Source organism: Pseudochaenichthys georgianus, chromosome 13 (assembly GCF_902827115.2).
Source record: "Pseudochaenichthys georgianus chromosome 13, fPseGeo1.2, whole genome shotgun sequence".
Taxonomy (NCBI): Eukaryota; Metazoa; Chordata; class Actinopteri; order Perciformes; family Channichthyidae; genus Pseudochaenichthys; species Pseudochaenichthys georgianus.
In genome coordinates, this window is record NC_047515.1 from 27,553,562 (window position 1) to 27,578,905 (window position 25,344).

The 25,344-nt window shown below is 43.2% G+C and overlaps 1 protein-coding gene across 1 annotated transcript; it reads right to left on the reverse strand.

Annotated features, from left to right (window-relative positions):
- Positions 1-1,005: 1,005 nt before the first annotated feature.
- Positions 1,006-23,786, reverse strand: ube4a (ubiquitination factor E4A (UFD2 homolog, yeast)). The gene is made up of 20 exons (XM_034097264.2): positions 23,696-23,786; positions 22,144-22,307; positions 21,792-21,968; positions 12,874-12,986; positions 12,590-12,742; positions 12,047-12,206; positions 11,755-11,957; positions 11,379-11,570; positions 10,970-11,303; positions 10,646-10,772; positions 10,170-10,477; positions 9,056-9,188; positions 8,733-8,923; positions 8,394-8,494; positions 7,587-7,700; positions 7,114-7,288; positions 6,834-7,014; positions 6,530-6,677; positions 3,539-3,696; positions 1,006-3,343 (listed from the first exon to the last, which is right to left on the reverse strand). Exons 2-20 carry the CDS (start codon positions 22,265-22,267, stop codon positions 3,208-3,210), a joined length of 3,228 nt encoding a protein of 1,075 aa, XP_033953155.1. The 5' UTR covers positions 22,268-22,307; positions 23,696-23,786; the 3' UTR covers positions 1,006-3,207.
- Positions 23,787-25,344: the final 1,558 nt, after the last annotated feature.

Genomic DNA, 25,344 nt, shown 5'->3' on the forward strand with positions numbered 1-25,344 from the left:
CTTCTGTACCCTGTCCCTGGTGCTGCAGCCACCTGCCAGCTGTAGGGTTTTTGGACATGATCAGCCTCTCATCAGGTGTGATCCTTCACAAAGTCTTAATTCAATTGAACTTCATTTCTGACATAGCCTATAGCTCAATATCAGTATACAATTGATAATAAAAACAACACAGAGATAAAAAATAATTGCAGATTACACATCCACAGTGACACATGCGTTAAATACATTAGTTTCAATGTTTCTAATAGAAGCGCCATACTGGGTCCCTCTCGTAAGCTTAGTTAGGGTCATTACATTTTTCAATATATTAATAATCACATACATTTGTACATGAAATTCCTCAGCAAGGACTAAAAGGTGGGAATAATATAGTCACAAACATACAATGAGTGAGCACTTGAGGAGCTTTAGCGATCTTCTGTATGCATCTGGAAATGCCACCTAAAGCTTTTTATTTTTTTTATTTTCAATCAAAAGTGGACTGTATCGAGTGGACAATCCAATAACAAATGTGCAATACCTACAGGCTGAAAGTGCTTCTCAATTCTCATTAATAGGGATTGTTAGGTTAAATGTTAAAGTTTATGATGTTAACTATGTGCAAGTTACAACCAGGAGCAGCTCCAAGCACTATTATAGGAGCTTGAGTGTCTCAAAACAAATTAGTTTGAGCTCTTAAAGATGTGAGAATTGTTAGTACATAGAGAACAAGGGGGGTTCTGGCTCTCAAAAATGTCACACATACCTGCTTACATTTCCTGACATATAGTCACCACTACTATACTGTTTGGAAATAGCCTGGAGACATTATAAAGAATGTTAAGGACCCTCAAACCTGAGACCCAGTTATTGACGGAAAATAAAATATTCTCATATTCATAATGTCCTTGAGATAAATGTACCTCAAGCTTGTTCTTAAACATGCGGCATTTAAATAATATACTATAATCTATATTTAAAGTAGTCTTTTGAGTTAAACTTCAATTTATTTGTTGTACATTCCCTATTTGTGGTGGTCCAATAGCAAAACACACATTTTACATGTTGCAATGTAGCCTACTTAACTATTGTCATATATCTGAAGGAGAACATTACAATGTGTTATATAACGCACATTAGTTTTATTTATTAATCATAATGTACATCCAAAATAAACATTTTATAATCACAATTAAAACAAAAATATTGCATTATAATTGAACCCATGTAATCATTCAGGTGGTAGATATTCAACATACAGTATGAGGGCATGCCAACTAATACATCATCTTTCTCACTTTTTGCCATTTTTTACAACCACACTCGATTTTGAATTAAAACTCTTTAATTGAAAAAGCTACTAAAAAAAGAGTCATCTTATTCTGATCCTCTTATATTCTACCCATAGCTCCCTGTAACACCCTAAAGAAACAAACTCATCATTATTTCTCTTTAGTATGAGATAAGTCAGATCCTCATTTACTGACATTAACGGCAAGGCTCTTGATTTTAGGCACCAATCTGTTCTTGACCCATTGATAATTTGTTTGCCCATATGTTAAAATAAATCAGTAAATTAGTTCAAAATACAAGATCAGGATACATCAGTTAATCTGGTGAATGTTTAATCAAAGAGTGAAAATTATTAATAAATACACTGCCAGTCAAAAATTATTGAACACCCTATAATTTAGCTTTTATATTATGTTTTGATCCAAAAATGTGATCATTGTACAGTAAAGACCTTAAAATCAACAAAATTAAGGTTTGAGTTTATTTATAAAATATTGTGATCTTTAAACATTTTTATGATAAACTAGCCAAATAACATTTCATAAATGTATGTTTCGCCCCCTGTGAAGCAAGATCAGCAAATGTTGAGACTTTCCGTGTCTCCATTTTTTTTAAACTAGTCTCGATGTATTTTTATCATGTTTCTGTGACTGCTTTTTGTGCCAAGAGCAGTTATTTTGTTTTTTTATAACTGCTGTGTGTCTCAAAGTGGCACTTCAGAGATTTTACACGAGGAAGAGTTTAATGTCATAAAAAGTACTCAGTGAAATGAATTGTATTATTTCTACTGTTGCTCTGAAAGGAGTTTTCTAAAGTCTGAGACATTTTTTATTACAAGTTGTGAGTAAAAATCTATTTTCCAAGGACTAAACACATTTGTTTTGTGTGGCCATCACACCACTGTTAATTAGTATTACTTTTTTAACCACTTTGAGCATACCTAGCAAGGCTACCAATGCCATGCTCAACCATTAACTGATTTTAGTATGGGATTTTAGTTAAGACTGGCCCCCAATAGAAAATAGGTTTTAGATTAGTGTTATTACTGAGTAGTAAGTTAAACACAGTTTAAATCCTTATCCAACAACCTATTAGTAAACAAGCTCTCAGACTCAGACCCTAATGAGATCTGTCATTACTACTTAATTAAAGGCAGGTGGACTTGAAGATGCAAAGACACTTAAATATAAAGGTTAAAATACAGAAAAAGTGTAGTCTGTATGGTTTTATGCTTCAGTATGCTTATAATAGTGACAATTATTTTTAAACATCTCCATCTAAATGTAGATTATCTCCACTAAAATAAAAGTCACACACATCAACTTCAGTTTTACCTTTGCTGTTGCCTTTAATTGCTCATTTTATTTACAATTCCGTTTGAGATTTAACCTAATATGCTGAAACGTTGGGTGTTCAAGAACTTTAAGAGGCAGTGTTTTCTCTTTCATGAAGTTAAATCCTAACCATTTCCTCCATGTTCTGCTTTAACAGTTCCCCAAAATACTCACCTTGCAGTATAAAATCTGGTTTGGGCCGGCTGGTCAGTCAGGAGTTCATTCAGTACATTCAACAAGTCCTGTTGAATCTGATGCTTCTGGCCACAGTTCTGATTGTAATAATGAGCTAATTAATACACAGTATTCAGGGAGAGAGACCAGCGGGTGCATCATGGGACTCAAACAGCTACTGTGTGGGTTGGTATGGATTTTGAAGTCGTCACCAGCCTGTGGGCTACAGTTTTGCCTGGACAGTTTTTCCCAGAGGGAATCCACGGAGCGTGAAGTCTGCATGTAAAGGCTAATGCAATGTTAGTCTGAAGAAATCCACAGAGGCAAGCACACCATGGATTAGACAAGAAGCAGAGGAGCACGCTAGATGTAAGCTGTGAAAGAAAACAGGGATGCAGTCATTGTTTATCACAGCGAGGATTCGCGGCTAGCCACTGGGTCCCAGCTGCTGCCTCTCCTGCTTATGCTTATCCAGCCACTGTAAGATCTGCTGCTTGAGTTCCTCGTTTGGCCTGATCTGGTCCATGGTCAGAGGACTGCGGTTGAAAGGGTCTGTCTGGTCACTACGAGGAAGACATATGTGTATAAATTAATGGCTACTTCTGCGCACCAAGCTTTCCCTTCAAGTCTATTGTGATGGTTAAAAGTGATCAGATTACAATAAAGACAAGATGTACAGTACCAATTTTGCTGCATACAGAAAGACAAATAAAGACAATTATTTCAGGTAACTCTAGTGCTTTTAGGAAGTACCCTACCTGAGGAGATGCCTTGCTATAGTTGAGCGGTCAACTGTGACACTGGAGGAAGGGAGGAGGACCGGGTCGAGCATCAGAGTGGACATGATGGGATCCAGGAACTCATCCGGGGCATCTGCATAGGTCTCCTCTTCCTGCTGCTGTCTGTCTGCATGGGGCTAAAGGAGAGGTGCAATGACAATGAATCCTTTGTGTGTTTTAACCTCTCTTTACCACAGAGAACATGGCAAAGATTCCTAAAAAATATTCTAAGTCTGGGTTCCCAATCTTTTTCTAGACATTATTTTCCAGGCCACTTGCAGTGATGCAGTGACACTGAACACGCCATACACTAACCTGTTCCTCTCTGTGGACGTCAAATTCATTGTTTTGACCGAGGCCTAACCCACATTTGAAACCAATTCTCCCAGCCAGAGATTAATGACGACACTAAAACTATTGCATACTAAACAAGTAGCAAGCAGCTAAACTAAACAACTGAACCATACAGTACATGCTTAACAATTTAACAGTTTAAAACAAGTTAGAAAGAAAGCACGTCTTGTAATGTCATCCAACCTGCATGACTTGACTTGAGGAAGTGTTCACAGCGTTTCCACAACAACAGAGTACCCTATTCAAAATGTTCCTGTCCATAAACTAGAATTTGAATCTTATATGATCCTGAACATAACCTAGAGCAGGGGTCACCAACCTTTTTTAGGGTGAGGGCTACTTTCAAAAAATAAAACAAGTCGGGGGCTACTTTTACTCCTTTTTTTTGTTTTTTTGCAGTGTATATATTTAGCACATTTTAACATTATTATATGCTGACCTTTAACCATTGTGTGCTGTTTGGGTCTGTGGGACCCGTTTACAGTGTTTACTAAAATAACATGTATTCAATTTAATTATTTTAACCTGCTTTATTTGGGGGTGGACGGGCCTCACCTTCTCTAGGGGGGTCCTCACCTCCTCTAGTGGGGTTCGGGGGCATGCTCCCCCGGGAAGATGTTTTTTTAAATGTTGAAGTTAAATGCATCAATCTGGTGCACTTTGAGCACAACATGAATTTATGGATACAGCTCTCAACACTCATATGGAAGGGAGCTGTATACTTTTCAATAATCCAAACATCTTTAGAATATGATCACAACCAATAACAAATCATTTAAACTTGTTTATTCTTATCTTATGTTACAGTTGGCATTATTTCTTTTTATTTATGCATATTTTACTAATCACTCCCCTTTTAAACTGTTTTTTTTTACTGTACTATAGTCAGTGTTGTGCTAGTTACTGAAAACCAGTAACTAGTTACCATTACTAGTTACTTCATTTCAAAAGTAACTCAGTTACTTTACTGATTACTTACACCAACAAGTAATGCGTTACTGTGAAAAGTAACTTTTTAGTTACTTAAAAAAAGGGCTCCCATTAATGCCCTTATAGCCTTCATTTCAGTACTGTTATTGCATTGGAGAATAATACAATCTGTTGGTCAACTTGACATGCATTATATGCAATCTGGATTGCATCGATATTAGCTGGCTTTCCATTTTTGTATATTTTTTCTCCAGGTAGTTGGAAAAAGTTTTCCGTTCCATATGCCGTGTGCCGCCCGGACATGGTATCATGCTAACTAGCTCCCTGAAAGCGGGTGACTCCACTGTAGCAATAGCCTGCATGTGTTCTACAACATACCGTGCAATGGCTTTATTGACTTTTCCCTGGCTAGCAGTCCCTTGGTTAAAATCCAGCCGCTGTTGCTAAGGTGGAGGTGGAGTGGCGTTGGCTGAGTCTGGGTCGGTCTTAGTTACTAGCTTCGTCCCAGCATGTTGTTTTTGCAGATGTTTTAAGAGATTTGAATTACTGGTTTGGGCAGTAGATAGGCTCTTTGACCCTTTGACCCGCCAGGACACAACTTACATTTAACAGAAACTTTCTTTTCTTTGTGCTCGACAAAAGTGAAATAGTGAGAATATCTAAAAGTGGAGAAACTAGACTTGAGCTCCGCCGCCGCCATGATAGTCTTGTTAGTAAACAACACAAACACGCCCACAGCCCGTCTCCGCATATGACACAGGAAGTATCTAAGTACATTTACTCAAGTAGGCTACTGTACTTAACTACAGTTCTCATCTCTGTTCGCCTGGCTGTTGACTATATAAAAAAACTAACGCAGTAACGCACCATTAGTCCCAACACTGACTATAGTACACATTGGAATGATTGATTTTATTTTTTTTTTCTTCTCTCTCTCTCTCTCTCTCTCTCTCTCTCTGAGGCTGTGTGCTCCTCCGTGGCGATGACGGCTTGCGTTAAAAAATAATAATAAACATATTTGTAAAGTGGGGGGACACAAACAGGATTTTGAAACGAGCGGTGGAAATTACGCCATGCGTGTGTGTGCGTCAAGTGGAATAAATATATATGCAACTCTGCCCCTCATGTGTTGTATAGGCTGGCACGACTAGGCTGTGTTCAATGGGGCTGATGTGTTGTGTAGATTCTGCCAGAAGGAAAATCAGCGGGGAGGTGCCACATTGTTTTTCTTCCCGACTGTAACGCTGGTTCCGCAAATCAAGCAAGAACGTGATTGGTCGATATTCATTGTGGGGGTGGGGGGAGGAGGGGTGTTAGATAGATATAGAGTTGTAGATAGAGTTCACTATGATTTAGTTTCCTTTATGCATAGGGTAGATTCTTTTAATTACATTTCCTTTTTTGTTTTGTGTATTTTGTAAATTTTGGATTTGCTTGGCGAGCTATTTTTAGAACATGCCCCGCAGGCGACTCACGTTGCCCCTGCGGGCGACTCACGTGTTGGCTACCCCTGACCTAGACCATTAAGATGAAAATCTTATCGCTTTCTAGCCCTTGGCAGTCATTAATAAATGATAAGCTAAAAATAGGAGAATTTTGAAATAATTTTCCTGGACGTTTTCAATGACTGAGAATTGGGCAATCGCTTTTCCAGGATCTGGGGGAACCCTGCAAGACAAAAGATACCTTTATTTTATCAGCAAGGAGTCCAAACGCCACGATCATGTCCCCAGGCTTGTTTATCTTCTTCAGCACCCTCACTGTTTGGGAGAAGAGGGCGGCAGAGTACGATCGTCCATCCTTTGGGACTGTAGCACAGAAATTCTCCTCATCACTGCCAAAGACAGAAACAAAATTGTATTTACATATTAATTGGACCACAATAATGATCACACTCAGCAATGTCCCACTGTATTTCTTCTTCAGAGGATATAGCACCAATAAGATAACGACAGAAAACAAGAGAATATGTTCAGTGTTTACTACATACCCCAGATTCAGGTAGATGGTGCAGATGTCAGAAACAAGCTGCTGGGGCTTGAAGTCAAACTCACTGAAGTCCTTGACTTTAAGGGCCCCCATCTTAGGGCCCACTAAGTGCTGCAGGAAATAATTCAGCATGGAGATGATCCTCTCAGCCAGGAAGGGATGCACGAAGATCCCCTTGATGTCTGGAAAAGAGAACTTTGTTAAAAGCAAAACACACAAGGGAGGGGGGAAGACACACTTTAAATGGATGAATCAACATGAAGAATCAAGTGTTTTCTGACCTGATGTGAGGAAGGCCAGGGTGCCGATGGTCTCATTAGACATGATGTTGTGGAAGCGTCCCAGCTGTCCCAACATCTGCAGGCTCGACTCCTTCTCTCTCCGGGCATCGGGGGCCAGGCCCTCCCACTCCCCTCTGTCCCGCTCCAACTGAAGGACCTTGATTTTACTCAGGTACTATGAGATAAGATAAGATTTTTTTAGCTAATGAAAAACTTAAGTCATTAATTACGTTTATATGGCCATCATCGACTAATTCTGTGCCAGATGTTCTCCTTGTGCACAGTACTTTGTGTTTTTATGCAAATGTGACCTTTACCAAAAAATGAATGCAAAGTAAGCACAGCAAAAGATTAAATAAACACCAGACAAACAAAGCATAATGGTACTTGACTATAAACTAGACAATAGTAATGTAATGGACAAGTTTATTTGCCATATTGGTGTCAGGTGGTGCATGTTTGAATTATCTTACCTGAATAGCCTCATCCAGTAGGAAGATGGCATCATTCATCAGGAGGTTCAGGAACCTGAGGAACAGAGGGGGGTTCATGGCCTCCAGGTTCTCAGATGCATAGTGCGCCAAGTGCTGAAACAAGAGATGTCAAACTTAATAAAGAGCCAATTTAGATCAATCTGCTCGACAAACTACAATTTTCCAATACATAAAATCCCCTGGTGATAAACCATAGATGCCCGTTTCAGCCCTCATACTCTCTACTGCCTTCACTCTGTCATGAGTCATGAGTCAAGAGTCAAGAGGCCTAAGCCAATCTTTGCGTTCATTGAGTGAAACCAAATGACACACCCTGGACAGTTTACCCGGGCCGTTTTCTTTCCTCTCTACTACTCCTCTAGAAATAGACACAATTTGAGTGAGTGGTGATGAGAGTGAGGAAACATTGGCATTTTGGCAGAGTTTTTTGTTGTTCACCAAAAATCTAGGTCTGCTCTTGATGAAGTTTCCCCATCGTAAACTCTGTATACACCTAGGAGCGGCCGACCAGCCGATACTTGTCTTTGACCAACATTGTAATGTTCATTATTAAGCCAAGAGTGGTGATTTCCTTCTCACGGATTTCAAAAGTTGATTTCTACCTATTGGAACAGCATGCAACATGATTAAGACAGGATTAGATATTAAGAGAGCACACACCAAATACATTTAATAATTAAACACGTGAGACTTGAGGCCATTCAATTTTTGTTTACAAAAATGTAAAACATTGAAAACAGTTTACTTGGATGGAAAAACTCAAAGTCAACAGTTGTTGTTTTTTACCTTGATACTCTCTCTATAGCTTTCTTTTGTCCACATGTACTTGAGGATGGGATACATGGGTCTCCTGTAGTTGAATTTCTGTTCAAATTGATGAGGGTCACCTAATAAAAGGAATGGGAAAAATAAAGGAAATCAAACATTGCTACTTTCTTTTTTCTTCAATTTCTCTTTTGGATGTTTGTTTTCATCATAGGCGGCCTTACATAAAGTTATTTTCACTAGGTGATTGTACTTGTGACAGCACCTGAACTGGACTTTTCAAGGGGACTTTATATACAGTTCGATGCTGCTTGCATCACTACGACGATAGCATATACAAAATTGTGAGGAATACAATACCTGTGAACTCGATGTCTACAAACACAGAGATGAGGGCCTCGGCCAGCTGAGGTGCGTGTCTATAGGAGCAGAAGGCTCTCTCTCGCTGGAACACGATTGGCTGAATAGCACCAGAAGCCACCGGCTCCATGTGGGGCATCACCGCCTCTAGGACCTCCGCCAGCTTTGCTCTTAAATGAGGGTTCTTCATCCTGTTGTGCATGCAGGACAGAGGGGATTGAGCCAAACACTCTAAGGCGGTCTGCATCATTCAAACCCCATTGGACATCAATTATTCCTTTCAACTGACAACAATCGCTGATATAGTAGATGTAGTTTTGTACCTCTCTATGTTTCCCATGAAGACAGTGATGAAGTTAAGAATCTGCTCCAGACTTTCTGCAGAAGTCTCCAAAACATCGTCAGCAAATCGACGCAGGAAGATGAAAAAATCTCCCATGTTTTCTGCAAAGAACTCTGTCGGAACAGGCACACAGAAGTGATGACTATCATAAAAAGGTATGTTCAGCATCAATGAATCATTTTACCACAAGTGATGAATCCCTTCCTTGCATGCACATAGCTGCCCACTGCTCCTAGTACTAGGATGGGTTAAAAGCAGAGACCACATTTCACTTTGTGTGCTGTGTGCATGTATGTGTGACCATTAAAGAGGGTTTCATTAATTTATAAATTAAATATTGAAGTATCACCTGTTTAGTTTAGTTTAGTTATTTGTTTCGAGCGTGTAAAACTAAAGAAAATACAAATGACACAAAAGATGATACAGACATGATACAGTACTATACAAATGAATGCAATAACAAAACGAATATTTAATTAATAATTGAATAATCTGTAGTATCATTGTCTGATATCAATAAACAACAAAGCTTTAGCTAATTATTTAATCCGACCCCTTCTCCCTTTTTAAACATTTTTTTTTTCTTTTTACATCTTAATATATGTTAACATACAATATCAATGTATACTTTAACCTTGAATAATTTATATAATCATTCATATAATATATACAGGCAATATATAATAATATATGGGATTTGTATAGTGCTTTTCCTAATGCTCAAAGACGCTTATATATATTATATAAGCAGAGTTAAAGGTTTTAATGTAATGGTCCAAAATTATTTTAACTGACATCTCTTTCTGAGCCTGAACCCGACAGGGAAATATACATCTTAAAATTCGTCGTAATATCATAGGAAAAGGATTTCTATCAATTATTTGTTGAAGTATAAGTTTACACAACACACTTTTAAACATGCTCCAATTACGAGATAACACATAAAAACATGAAACAACCTGATGAGATTTAAGCATGAAAAATGTATAGAAATGAAATGTCAGCCTCCCTTGAACCCACTGATCAATCAAAGCTTAAGATTGAGCGGCTTTATGTTCAACTGTGTTTGTAGTGCAGTGGGAGACCTGACCTACCTGGTACGTAGCAGAGCACAGTGTTCTGTAGGGGGGGCAGGGGGAAACTGAGTGCTACATGTTCAGGCCCCTGGTTCCCCACACCCAGCTGAACGAGCAGTGCAGCCGAGGAAGCTTGGAGGCTAAGGCAGCATTGCAGCATGGCAGGCTGAGTGGTGGCAGCTTTGGTAGACAGGTAAACAATCATCAGACGCTCAAACTGCTCCAGCAGCTGATCCGACATGGGGTTGCCCGATCGCTGGGCGTCCTGCCACGTCACCTGGAGCCGGTGGAGAGACTGGTTCATCTTCACCATCTGCTCGTGGAGTCTGCACATGCACGCCACAGAAGCATGGAAACAAACAGAAAAACACAGTACGGGTTAATGCTGACATATGGAATGAATATGAGGAACATAAGGTATGCTACATTTCTGTGGGGTATGTAAAACAGGAAGTTTATTTATTTATTTATGAAAGTTCTTTGAAGGTATGCACCTGTGGAAGCCGAGATGCATGGTGAGTTGTGTGAGGATGAGGTTTTCGGTCAGCAGGCTGTACGACTGCGCAGACTCCACCGGCTGCTGGGGGGGCAAAGGGATCAGACAGGTTTCCTTGTCGAGATCTGGCGTAAGAGATTGGGAATTATTTAGACATAAAATGTAGTTTGTACAATTGTAAAATGATAAATGCTATAGATCAAAACTGCTATGAGCCCATTTATAAAGACAATACAAACACCAGAGCAGCTGCACGAATACTTAAAATTATGATAATGTATTTTAACTGGTAAAATTGATGCTAATTTTCAAATGTAATAACCTCTGGCGTGCACATTGCGATTGCGCCTCTCTTCCTCGCTCAGCTCTTTGAGGGCACAGTAGGTGGGGTTAAAGGTCAGGAGTTTGGGTGACCGCGGCCGGCAGAAGGGCTGGCACAGCTTCAGCAGTGCTGCACCCAAGTTTAAGAAGAATGCATCTGAAGCGTACATCTGGAAGAAGATCTCTGGCATCTGATTGGCCCATATCTTGGCCCGGCCGGCGTTAGCCTGCAGACAGCCGCCCAACCACGAGAGCAGCAAGTGACGCGTCTCACTGGATCGCTGGAGCAGGTTTTTCAAAATCTGGTGAAGCTTGTCCTGAAACTGACCCATAAACTGCAACACAAGGAGAGTAAACATCGTTAGACAATGACGTTTGGAGCAACATCAAGCTGAAGAGAGTCTCTTTACCTGGTGGATGTTGGCCTCCTGGACCTTTGTCTCCTGGGCACTGGAGCGGGAGGGGTTCAGGAAGTAGCCATGTCCCTCCACCACACCTGGGGTTCTCAACAAGCAGGAGATACTCAACACTGTTCCCAGCAGGGTCTTCTGGTACTGCAAACCATTAGCTGGGTCTTTGGGCTGAATGTGTTCCACCAACACCTTAAAATAAAATAAAAAGAACTGAGTGAAATATTCGGCCATGTCTGTTTATCTGAATATGATTATTTGATGTACTGTGAATTATTGTATATTGCTCGATTAGTGGTGGGCAATGAACTTTGTAGTTGTTGTCAGTAGTCAAAGTTATGATAAAAGGTATGAACATCTGTGTGTTTCTCCTGACCTTGGCAATATCTTTATGGTGGCTGAAGTAGAGCAGGATGTCTAGGTAGGAGTAGAGGAGAGGTTGGCACAGGTCCAGGTCTTTGATGCGTCCCTGGAAGATATCCAGCACCGGTACCATAACCTCCCCAAAGGTGCGCACCTCCTGGTCGGAGAGCAGGCCAGCAATGATCTCCTCCAAAAACTCAAACACCTCTTCTGGCTCTGAAACACATCGGCTTTGTAAGAAACAGAGAAGAGTAGAATCAAGGCAAAGCTTTACCGAGGCAGGAAAGAAACAGTCCTGAACCTACGTGCTGCGCGGAAACCTTCCAGCAACAAGTCCAGAAGCTGTTCATAGATGTTCTGTGTGACGTAGATCTCTGGGGTGAGCAGAACTGTCCGTGTGTTGGAAACTGTCAGGTTCTTACAGCGTACAGCGAACGACAGCAACTTCTCCGGGACCTTCGTCACCTAATACACAGATAATCCAGTCACTAAATTATGAAAGAGCATGGGTTATTAAATTGTATTCAATTCAAGGCTTTATTGTCATGCGCAAAGTAGCTACAGTGTAGATATGGCAATGAAAGACTTAAGTCCGAGGCTCCTCCAACAATGCAACATGAATATATATAGGACATGAAAGAAATTAAACCAATACAAATAGTGAAAGAAATAACAATAGAAATAGAATAGTGCAAGAGAATGTTGTGAGATGTGCAAGTAAATACATATACAATAGTGCAAAAGGGTTATTTTTCTGTTCCAATTAATGAGAATATTTACAACTGGTAATCTCTGAAAAAGATTAGTTAAAGTGCTACGATAACAAGTCCTGTAGAAAAAACTCGCACCTCTTCTTTGGACCTCTGGTAGCAGGCGAAGAGGTAACGGATGGCACTCGTGTCTCCAGCGTCACGGTCAGCTGACAGGTTGACAGCGCTGCACGACGTCATGTAGATGAGGTTGTTCCCCGGCTCTAGCACCAGCAGACGGTTGAACAGAGCCTAAAGACACAAATCAGTCTTACTTACTCACTAATACATTTTTGAAACATCCTAAAATGATAGAAGTTCTTAACATTTAGTAGAAACAGGATGTGGGACAAATGGAGTGATGACACAAAAAGACGTCAGACCTGTTCTATGTTATCCGCGTCCAGCCAGTCCTGTCCATCCAGATCTGCAGCCATCTCCTCCAGGTAAACACAGCGAGGGGGGATCCCATTACCTCCTCTCAGACTGGAGTCACCTAAGGGTGAGAACCAGGGTCCTTAAAATAAAGTCATATTACACAAAACAACCTATGAAGCTTAAAGGAACAGTTGACCATGACATCCAAATGACATGTCCACAGACACAAACAGACTCCACAGGGAAAACAATACCAGCAATGCTGTCGCAACTGGCAAAAAGACACATGGGGGATTAAATGCAATTAATGTTTTTACTGGTTGATTTCAAACTGAGGTGCAAAAGAATTTATTAATGTGAAAACAGGGGGACATTTAACATTCATTTCCTGATCACCATCACACACCCTTAGGTGGTCTCAGTGGTCGAGAGAGTCAGCAGCAAGACTTTAGTGTGCAAGGTCTTTGTATTGTCAAGAACTATGAGTCATTTGTTGCAGTGTTTACAGGAAATGACACTTTCAAGTCGCTAGAGCACTGGAAATAACAGGGGGACAACAGAGCAGACTTAACATGATCAGACAACTTCCTGTCTGTCTGCCTAATGTCCCTTCCACAAAAAAGGAAGTACTGCAGGGAAACGTGATGAACTGGAAATGTAAAAAGGTCAATGAGGATTATCTGACTTGATTCTCCAACATCGTCTCACACCCAGAGATTCAGGCTGCGGCCCCACGAGGACGAATTTGGCCGTTTGCGTTACTGTTTAGTGTCATATAGACTGTTCGGCCACACGAGGACGACCGAATACAGCACTAAACGACTGAGGAAACGACAACGGGTCCCAAGGTGGATAGAAATGCATACGCCACTCTCTGGGGGGTCAAACAGCTCCGTGTGTGCGCCCTATACGGACATTTTCAGATCACTGATAGTGATTGCACAATAGCCCCGCCTCTCCCCACCTCTTCTGCTCACCTCCGCTTACCCCGCGCCAGTGCTGAAGTGTTTTGCCACCAACAACAACAACAATGGCGGATCGCAGAGTTGCTATAGTGCTCCGGACGCTATTGACCATGCTACAGTTGTTTGTGCAACATCTACAGCAATAATGATGAGGCAATAGCCCCGCCTCTCCCCACCTCTGCTGCTCACCCCCGCGTCAAAGTAAACTGCACCCTGAATTCAGATTATTTATCTTTCTCTCGCGAGTGAAGTCTAATCTGACAGGACGGAGACACGCAGCTCTGCTCACCTGAAGCTCCTCCCGCTGCAGCAAAACACACACTTCAAGTCAGATCATCACCCTTAGCTATTTTAATTACCTCTCAAACTAAACTAGTTATAAATATGTTTATGTTTACTGTCGGCCGGGTCACTGATTACTGGATGAGCTTCTGCATGAGACAGACACTGACGCTGTCTGAAGAGAGGGAGGAAAAAGAGAGGCTCCGTGTATTTTATCATTATATTATATAGAGTCGTTATTAATTTTTTTAAAGCTCAATAAATAACAAAGAAGACCTTTGACCAGCACTTTTATAATTTTGCGATTGCGTTTGCGTTAATCCTATGCGTTTAGCCGTTTTCGTCCTCGTGGGGCTTCACACTGTCATCTTTGGCTTTAAAGGGCTACAATATAAACAAATCCCAGCTGCTGGTTCATTATGAACATAAAGCTAGAGTCTGCTATCGTGATATTGCCGAAAGTACTAGTAACTACTTCTACATCTATAACGATAGTTACGGCTGTAACTACGGTTCTATGAGTCCCGGATGACCGCCAGAGGCGGTGCTTTAGCACTGGATATGTCCATCGCGCGCATGCGCAGCTCGAGTACCAATAACAACAAAGTCACCTGTGACCCACGTGACACCGGCTATATCAGCCGGTATTGTCAGAGGATCTGTTCCCCGAATCTTCTCGCGAGCACACAAGAATTCTGAGTGACAGGGAACTCTGGCCGTCATCCGGGACTCATAGAACCGTAGTTACAGCCGTAACTATCGTTCTATTTCGTCCCTACTGACCGCCAGAGGCGGTGCTTTAGCACTGGATGACTTATACCAACAATGTCATGAAGAATCCAAGCCCTTGCTCACCACTGGAAGCAGCGGAGCTCGACAAAAGGACCACGCCCAAAGAATGGGGAGTGGCGACATTGACCTGATGACAACTGGAGAATGTGCCAGAAGACGCCCACGACGCCGCGGCGCAGATGGTCTCCAGGGGCACCCCTCTCAGGGCAGCCCAATATGTTGAGATGCTCCTTGTAGAGTGGCATCTCAGCCTGATGGCAGGGGGCGGCCACTGGCCCCGTAAGCCTATGAGATGGTATCGACAACCCAGTGGGGCAGCCACTGGTTAGAGGGCCTAACCTCCTTTAGTGCCGCCAGGGCAAACTCAAGAGTTGCTCCTCCTGCCGTATACAGGCAGTAGCCTTGATATACGCCCTTTGGGCACCCCCAGGGCACAGCAAATTCGATGTGCCGTACTCCTGAATGTCAAAGCGTGCCAGCTGGGCAGGCTGATTGAAGTGGGTTTGTGGAAGGACCCCGGGCGGGAATGCCACATTTGCCCAAAGGGCAACGCCTGAGAGTCTCACCTCGGGCATGTATTGTTTATGGAGAGGACATGCAACTCCCCGACTCGCTTCCCTGAGGCTATGGCAAGCAGAAATGCTGCCTTCGTGGGCAGCCTTTGTTAGGAGATTTTGGTGGACAACTCGTCCGCTTTCTTAAATCTCCTCGCGTCCCTACACAAGCCGTTATCTTACAGGAAGGAAACCCAGAGCATACAAGTAACCGTGTAACAATAATCAATTTTAATGGTAATATACAATGCAATACAATCAAGTACAGTACAAATTAAATACAGTTTATCTGTGGGATCCCATAATTACCTGTGCCAGCGAGAGGAGAGAGAGAGAGGCACACCGCGGGGTTCCTGTCTAAATACTTCGCTGACCAGAGGAGGAGTTATCTGCGCCCCCCTTCCAGACCAGTGATTGGCTGCCCAAATTAGTATCAACAGCTCACATCTTAAGTTCCCCAATCCCAGTGGCTCAGCTTCCTTATCACAGGGATCTGAGATGACTGTATGTTAACTCCACACCTTCCCCCTCTTCCTTTTGTCCTCACAAAACCAAATGTTCACAGGCCCCAAAAACAGTTCACAGTTTTCTCACCCAAATCATTTTCCCTTTTTAAGCATCTTGATAGTTTACTAACATGAATACATACAAATATTTCCTCACACCACCTAAGCCCCACCTGGGCCAGGGGCTCGAAGGGAGGAGATGATAGGGCATCCGGCAGCAAGGGCAGGTCCCAAGCCGGAGCCTTCGGGGTGCAAGGGGGACGCTGCCGTAAAGCCCCTCTCATAAAGAGGGACACCGACCTGTGGCACCCCGCCGTGGCGCCGTCGACCCGAACATGTCGGGCAGAATCGCAGCCACATAAATTCAGAGTGGAGTGAGAACGTCCACTATCTAGAAGGGACTGTTGTCTAAGCAACAATGTACATGCTGTCCCCAAGGAACACGCACATTCTTGCCCCCCAGTTGGGGTAGAAAGTGCGTGAGTGCAAGCTGCACGGCCCGAAGCTTTAGCTCGTTGACCTGGCGCGCACTCTGCTGGGCAGACCGCTGACCCTGACCGGTCCTGCCCTGCCGCACTGCACCCACCCTGAGAGACATGCACCTATGGTGATGGTCTCCTGGCGGGATGGGATGGCGCCCATGGGCACGCCTACCAGGAGATAGGCCCTGCCCCTCCAGCGTGACGGAGAGTGGAGCAATGCTGCGACACCCTGACTTCACTGTGCCTGTGACACTTGGCGTCCAAGTGAAGGCTGTTCAGCCACATCTGCATGGGGCGCAACGACAGCGGGCCTAAGGGCCCAGCGGCCGAGGCAGCTGCCAGTCTGCCCAAGGGCCGGAGGAACTGAATATAAGGCACCCTCTTGCCCGGCCCACGTGGAAGTAGGCATCCCTCGGTTGAGAACCACTCCACCTGTGCGTATGCAGTAGTCAGCATATAGAATGGCAGCACCTCCAGGAATCTGTTGATTCCTCTGAGGTCCAAGATCGGGCGAAATCCGCCGACTTTCTTGCTCACGAGAACGTATGCCGAGTAGAACCCCCTGGCTAAGCAGAGGGTCTTACTGGGTTGATTGCGTCCTTGGACAAAGGACGGACAACTCTTGGCCCAGAGGTAGGGCCCCTGCCGGATCGCTGACGACTGTCAATTAGACCCAGCCGAAGGCTAGGGGCCGGAGCTGCGGTCCGTACCCCTGGGTTAAGGTGAAAACCACCCAAGGGACGGAAGTACAGACTGCCCAGAAACTGAGCTGCTGCTGGGAAAGCAGCTGCCGACCACCCCGGGATTTCAGAGCCCAGACCCCCGGACCCTGGAGCCTCTTGGGGGGTTCTGGGAAGGCTCTGGGGCACGAGGCCGCCTGGAAGGCGGGCGACATGGGGCACAAAAGTCATTGGGAGGCGGTTGAGTGGGCCACTAAGACCTCTGCAGACCACCCCTGTAATCCGGCGGCTGAGAGCGGCTGCTAGAGCGGCCCCATGGCCTGCTGGGAGTGGGCACAGGTCTGCGAGGACCCGAGTGCTGCTGCCTGGTCTGCCCTGAAGGGCCAAGAGGCGACTTCATCATGCCCCTATCGGCAGCTAGCCAATCCACTTTAGAGGACAGCCTGTTTCTAGTCCTTCTATTGGGGGAGCACACATAGCCATCGCTCCCTCAAGTCGCCGGGAACGGCCGAATTGATCTGGAGGAGGACGTGACAAGGAGAGGTGTCTGTTGGCTGCTGCCAGACGTTCCACCTCAGTGATTCTAGCCACTCTGAGCACCCGAGGCATGCAGCTACAGCTCATGCAGGCGTTTACCGTGAAAACCTCCCTCAGATGCTCGAATTTCGTCCCCACTGACCGCCAGAAGCGGCCGAGGCAGGAGGGGCAGCGGTCGTGGCCGTCCTCGGGCTCAAGAGAAGCCATACAGGCGCTACATGAATGAACCATTCTGTAGGTAGCCAGATGCAGCGTAGCCGGGAGCAGGTGCGGGAACACAGCCTTCACCAGCTACCTGCTTAATGGAAAGAGTAGAGCGTTGCTGCTACTCGCCGAACAGAAAAGGGATGTAATTACACCCACGTTACCGGCAGAGGGAGCGGGAGCAAGAGCACTGCCTTCACCTGGCTGGATTAATAAACACAGCGTCTACCAGGAGCGGGGGCGAGAACACTGCCGGCTGAGTTAGAGACGAATGCCAGATGCAGCATAACCGGGAGCGGGTGCGGGAACACAGCCTTCACCAGCTACCTGCTTAACGGAAAAACAGGGCAGTTCCGCGTCTACCAGGAGCGGAGGCGAGAACACTACCTTCACTGGTTGAGTTAGAGACGAATGCCAGATGCAGCGTAACCGGGAGCGGGTGCGGGAACACAGCCTTCACCAGCTACCTGCTTAACAGAAAGAGTAGAGCCGCGCCGCTACTCGCCCAACAGAAATAGGGATGTAATTACACCCACGTTACCGGCAGAGGGAGCGGGAGCGAGATCACTGCATTCACGTAGCTGGATTAGTAAATAAGGCAGTTTACCAAGAGCGGGGGCGAGAACACTGCCTTCACTGGCTGAGCTAGAGGCGAGTGCCAGATGCAGCGTAACCGGGAGCGGGTGCGGGAACACAGCCTTCACCAGCTACCTGCTTAATGGAAAAAAAAACAGGCAGTTTAGCGTCTACCAGGAGCGGGGGCGAGAACACTGCCTTCACTGGTTAAATTAAAGACGAATGCCAGATGCAGCGTAACCGGGAGCGGGTGCGGGAACACAGCCTTCGCCAGCCACCTGCTTAACGGAAAAAAACAGGCAGTTTAGCGTCTACCAGGAGCGGGGGCGAGAACACTGCCTTCACTGGTTAAATTAAAGACGAATGCCAGATGCAGCGTAACCGGGAGCGGGTGCGGGAACACAGCCTTCACCAGCTACCTGCTTAACGGAATAAACAAGGCAGTTTAGCGTCTACCAGGAGCGGGGGCGAGAACACTGCCTTCACTGGTCGAGTTAGAGACGAATGCCAGATGCAGCGTAACCGGGAGCGGGTGCGGGAACACAGCCTTCACCAGCTACCTGCTTAACAGAAAAACAAGGCAGTTTGGCATCTACCAGGAGTGGGGGCGAGAACTGCCTTCACTGGTTAAGTTAGAGACGAACGCCAGATGCAGCGTAACCGGGAGCGGGAACACAGCCTTCACCAGCTACCTGCTGAACGGGAAGAGTAGAGCGGTGCTACTACTCGCCGAACAGAAAAAGGGATGTAGCTACATCCGCATTACCGGTAGAGGGAGCGGGAGCGAGAGCACTGCCTTCACCTAGCTGGGTAAAATAAAGAAGCTTAACAGTATACGCAAGACGTTAGCCGAGCGGCTGCTGCTAACGATCAAGCGAGATCAAGTCAAATAACACACATGTTTAAGACCAGATAACTAGCTTCTAAAGAAGAGAATAGCACAGAGCCGTAGTTACAGCAGTAACCATGGCCAGGGCTCACACGGCATCTAACCGTAGTTACAGTAGTAACTATGGCCAGTACTTACACGGCATAGAGCCGTAGTTACAGTATTGCCTATGGCCAGTACGTGCACGGCTTGGAACCGTAGTTAGAGTAGTAACTATGGCCAGTACTTACGGCTTAACCCCGTAGTTACAGTATTAACTATGGCCAGTACTTACACAGCTTGGAACCGTAGTTACAGTAGTAATTATGGCCAGTACTTACGGCTTAGGACCTTAGTTACAATAGTAACTGTGGCCGGTGCCTAAAAGTGTCAGCCAACGGCTGCCCACTAGACCATATCATATTGGGAGGATGAAATCCTCCTTAATGGCCATACATGCAGAGCACACGGCACACACAGTGAAGATTGTCCTCTGCATATCGTCCTAGTGCTAGGAGTCTAGTACTAGGAGCAGTAAATACAACGATATAGCGCTACTGCAACCATACCATGCGTTTACCGGGAGCGGGAGCGAGAGCACTGCCCTCACCGGCTGAGTTAAATAATTAAGCTTAACCGTACATGCAAGGTGTTAGCCAAGCGGCTGCTGCTAACAATCAAGCAACCAAGTCAGAACACAATGTTAAGACCAGATAATTAAGCTTCTAAGAAAGAGAACAGCCCGCATAGAACCGTGCCTGGTTACAGTAGTAACCGCACATGCCGAGCACACAGCACCCGCCGTGAAGATGTTCTCTGCATATCATCCTAGTGCTAGGAGTCTAGTACTAGGAGCAGTAGTACAACGATCTAGCGCTACTGCAATCAAACCCTATGCTACAGGGAGCGGGAGCACTGCCCTGAGTTAATAGTTAAGCTCAACAGCAAGGTGTTAGCCAAGCGGCTGCTGCTAACAATCAAGCGACCAAGTCAGAACACAAATGTTAAGACCAGATAATAGCTTCTAAGAAATAGAAAGTACTTACCTTACTTTCTGCATCTAAACGAAAAACGGGTTTAAAGTATGACCCTCTGGGCTTCCATACTAAATTGAATGAGGGACGCAGCCAAAGCTGGGACTCAAATGCTAATGATAGCTCGGGCACAACGCCACAAGCAGAACTTTCAAAAGAGCATAAGGGCAACTTTATGGGAGAGGAAGCGGGAACACTGTCGTCACCAGAATGTCTAAGCCACAAACAATAAGACGGTAATCAGGACAACTTGGCTGGGAGCGGGTGCGGAAACACAGCCATCACCAGCAACAAGCTGAAACAAACCTGTCTGTCGAGGCTCTGCACAGCCGGCCACAGCTCCTGGAGGACGCGTTTAACGACCCGTAGCTCCGACTGTCAGTCGCGAAGCTGCACGCGGCCAGCTGTTTGCAGAGAAATCCCTCAGATCAAACGTTCAAACCTGAACGCTGTAGGCTCCAAAAACGTAGCCACGGTACCCTCGCGCAGCGAGAAGATGAAAGGAACAGATCCTCTGACAATACCGGTGTCACGTGGGTCACAGGTGACTTTGTTGTTATTGGTACTCGAGCTGCGCATGCGCGCGATGGACATATCCAGTGCTAAAGCACCGCCTCTGGCGGTCAGTAGGGACGAAATAGAACCCTATTCTGACTCTCTGACAGGGTCAAACTAACATCTAGTTGTGTCCATTTATATGGGTCACAACCCTGATATGGATTGGATCTAACATGAAAGTTTCCTGACATGACAATAATATTTAAATGTTATTTAATCATGCAAAACCAAAAGTGAGAGAAAGCAAACTTGAAAAGAAGAAGAGAGAAGGGAGCAAAAGCAAAAGCAAAAGTGAATCTGATAGAAGAGGAGGAATTTAATCGGAACACTTTGTTGTTGTTAATTTACAACAAAATACACTTTTTATCAGTAACTTCAATGCAGACCATAGTCTCTGCTAAATGTACCAAGCAGAATTGAGGCAGTGACAGCTGTCTCATATTATTGTGTTCATCATATAGTCAATGGAATTTAGTCCCACGCACATATTCTCTATGAAAGGAGTTAGGGCTTCTCAATTAATCGTATTTTAATCGCGATTACGATTATGGCTTGCAACGATTACGAAAACAACGATTACGAAATAAAACGATTATTTTTTTATTATTATTATTACTTTTTTTAAATAATTTTTCTTTATTGTTGGTTTTTCAGTTGAATTATACTTAAAGCTCAGGGTAATCAACTGTTAAAAACATACTGTTCACATTTTTTTTTTCTCCAATAAATGGATGTTTTCAAAGAAAATGAATAATCGCATTTAATAATCGCAATTACAATTATTGACCCAAATAATCGAGATTATGATTTTTGCCATAATCGAGCAGCCCTAAAAGGAGTATAAATTACAGATCAAAAACATATTACTCTCCTCCTTCTACTTACTGTTGTCCAGAGTGATGAGAAATATCCTCTGGATCATGTGATTGACATTGAGTTGTTCGCACAGCTCCTGCCGGGACCGGAAGGAACGACTGATCTCTGCCACGGAATCGTCATTTTCATCAACGCTGTCCGAAACAGAGTTTTCCGACTCTGAATGGCTCTCTCCCGAGTCCTCCACTGTTGTACAGGAGACAGAGGGTAGGTATGAAAAACAATGTGGATACAGTTGAGCCAGATGTTAACATGACCTTTACTTCACTGACATTATGTTATAAATGTGTTTATGTGTATGCATCCCTCAAAACACGGACAATACGTCTCATCAGAAGATTGCTCGAATAACTCTACCCACATGGTTCAGCAGACTGTTCGGGTTTCTGGCCAGATGCAAATTGCTTGGCATCAGCGACTGAGCTGAAGAGAGCAGCAAAGGGGTTGCGGGAGATATGCTGGTTGTTGTTGCCCTGGTCAGTCATCTCATTGGGGCTCAACACTCACTCCATCCAAGATCCCAGCCTTAAGGAGCGATGCAGACACAAAAACTGTCAATAGTATAAAGACATTCAATAACAGAGCAAGGGATACAGGAGCATGCAGAGTATATTCTCTCACTCGCAAAAAAGTATTTGACTAAAGAAATTCCTATGTCTACTCATACATTTATTTTCATCTTATAGATTTGTTGATTTTTCTTCTCAGGTAGCTTAAACTGAGATGTCCGCAAAAAAATCATTCAGAAGCACCACTTTAACAGAAATATGCAAGTCATTTAAAAAAAAGTGTCCTGAATTTATTAAAAAACATCAAAATGAGTAACCTGCTGAAGAAATCTTAGTTGACTTAGACCAAAACAACCAATAAGTCAATATGTTTACCACAGTGGGGGCAGCCCTACAATTCATCATCTTATTCATTGTCCCACTATCACCTTGACCTGTACACCAGTCAAATGCAAAACTGCACAACATCTGAACCTTGTCCTAAACAGCTAGCTTGGTAGCTTCTTCTTTTTTTTATCAAAACTTCATTCAAATTAACTGGAACTTGTGTCCCCAGCAAACCACCTAACATGTTTTAACAAATGAGGGTTATATGTGCATTTCTTAAAACATTTCCTGTCTCTGTACGTCATATTTCCTGCATCTTATTAGGACATCCTATTCGATGAATATCTATGACACTGATCACAATACAATGCTGGTTACTTACTATCGCCTTATTTGAGTTGCAAGGTATTTTTTTTATTTCATTACTTGAAAAGGGGCAACGTAAACAAGGATCAAACATATGCAAGTAGCAATAGTGTCAACTGAAAGGCTAGCTTTCGTTAGCAGGAGTTATTAGGCATCTTAGCCTAAAAACACATTGTATATACTGTGGTAAAAGGCAAACAATACATTACAGAGATATTTCAATCTTGATTTAAGCACTTCCCTCTGATGCCATTATAAACTTTCAGTGATGACATTCAGAGAGAAGGGAATGAAAAGACACCAGCTCCCACTGACAGCTAACCGAGCACAGCACATATGATGATCAGTGCTTTACGGTACAACGTGTTGTCACGGTTACCCATCATCTCAGTCAGCACCTTACGATTATAAACCATTGTACCTTTATAGAGCTAGCTTTACAACTAGCCACTTTTAGGTTTTTTCATGTCATGTCACAGGTTTAACCATATAGTAGCAGCTTGAGCTTGGCGATAGTTAGCCATCCAGCTAGCAGGGTAAGCTAGCAGCCCTGACCGTACTGCATCAGTTAGCTGGTTAGCTAGTTAGCAAGCTAAGCTGTCATGGGGTCACCACGACTCTATTTCAGCACCAATAAGATAAACTGTTGCACGGATTCAGCGTATTTTCAGTTTGTATAATGGATACAAACGTTGAAGCGGACTGTCCTACCTGTTTGACGGGAAGAAGCGTGTTTCTGATATTAAAGAAATCGCCTCTACGAAACCAGACAGTTCCTCGGTAAACTGAAATTGAACACGTCATCAGAATGAGACGGGGCGTGTTTTTTGCTTAGTAACTTTTTACTCAACATTAATACATAATTGAAGAGCATGTATACGTTTATTTTTATTTAATTTACAATACTTTACTTAATTGATTCTAATTTATCCCTGTTTTGTTTTAGATATGTATTTATTGTGCTACCCTGAAACAAGGATTTGAGTGTTCAAACCTGCCTCGCTTTATATTAGCCTACTTCTAAAAATGAATTGATTAGTATCGCTGAATATGACAATAATCTAATTTTTCTTAATGTAATATTCACAAACTTACATTCTTAACCCTCATGGTCGAATATTAAAGAGCCTGTGTGGGTCTGGGGATAACATTTTTACTAACTTTAACTTAGCTTGTGTATATAAAAATAATAGGTTGCATTCTATTCAGGGAAAAATAAGTGTGAGTTTTAGAGACATTTTACATTATTATATTATATCATTTTATTTTTATTTTTTTCTTTGCATCATCTGCATGTTCTGTGATGTTTGTCTGATGTGTGTTCACCGTCAGCAGAGGGCATCAGCGGACTGTCTCTCAACATACCATGCAGAAACCTCTTGAAATTGGCAGATGTGACTTCACAATAGTAAACTTTCACTTGTTGAACATCAAGCTGTAATAAACAGAGATGGAAGAAATACTCAGATCTTGTACTTGAGTAAAAGTAGAAGTACCAGAGTGTATGAATGCTCTGTTACAAGTAAAAATCCTGCATTCAAAATGTTACTCTACTAAAAGTACAACAGTATTAGCATTACAAATATGTACTAAAAGTAAAAGTACTCGTTATGCAGATTGGTCCATTTCAGAATAATATATTCCGTATGTTTTGATTATAGGTATTGATGCATTAAAGTGTTATTAAAGCTGTTAAAAGTGCAGCTATAGTTTTATTGACTTTGTATGCTGCAGGGTAGATTGTGAATTTACTCCAGGTGTAAATAAAGTATTGATTATATTTCACATCATTCATCCGAATCAACTAAAGGTATTTAATAAATGTAGTGGATTGAAAGTACACGATATACCTTTGAATTCTAGTGGGGTACAAGTACAAAGTAACATAAAATGGAAATACTCAAGTAAAGTACAAGTATCTCAAAGTTGTACTTAGGTACAGTACTTGAGTACATTAGTTACTTCCCACCTCTGCTAATAAAGACACAATAATAATAGTCAAATACACACTGAAAGGCCGTCTGACAGATTTGTGAACTTAGTTAATTTTTGTTATTTCACATTCACCTTTCACATATTCTAATAATTTTTGACTGATTCTTTCAATAATGAAGACAGTGTATTTGATTTGGAACATGGAAAACAATGTCCTATTGCACGTCATATACTGTAGTTTAGATTAATTGAGTCCCATCCTATCCTGGGATTATTCCCATGCTGCTTAAAAAAAAAATCACAAGAAATACAAAAAAATATTATTTATATGAAAGCAATTTAGAGACAACCAGTCAAAGTATCATGTTTGAGCATTTGTAAGTATGTTAAAATCACCGGGGAGATGTGTGTGTGTGGAAAGTGTT

Coding starts and splice junctions, on each gene's coding strand:
- ube4a (XM_034097264.2), bottom strand. CDS start 22,267: ATGACTGACCAGGGCAACAACAACCAGCATATCTCCCGCAACCCCTTT. Junction 8,924..9,055: donor TTCATGGGAAACATAGAGAG/GTACAAAACTAC, acceptor CATGCACAACAG/GATGAAGAACCCTCATTTAA. Junction 8,495..8,732: donor TGTAGACATCGAGTTCACAG/GTATTGTATTCC, acceptor TCCTTTTATTAG/GTGACCCTCATCAATTTGAA.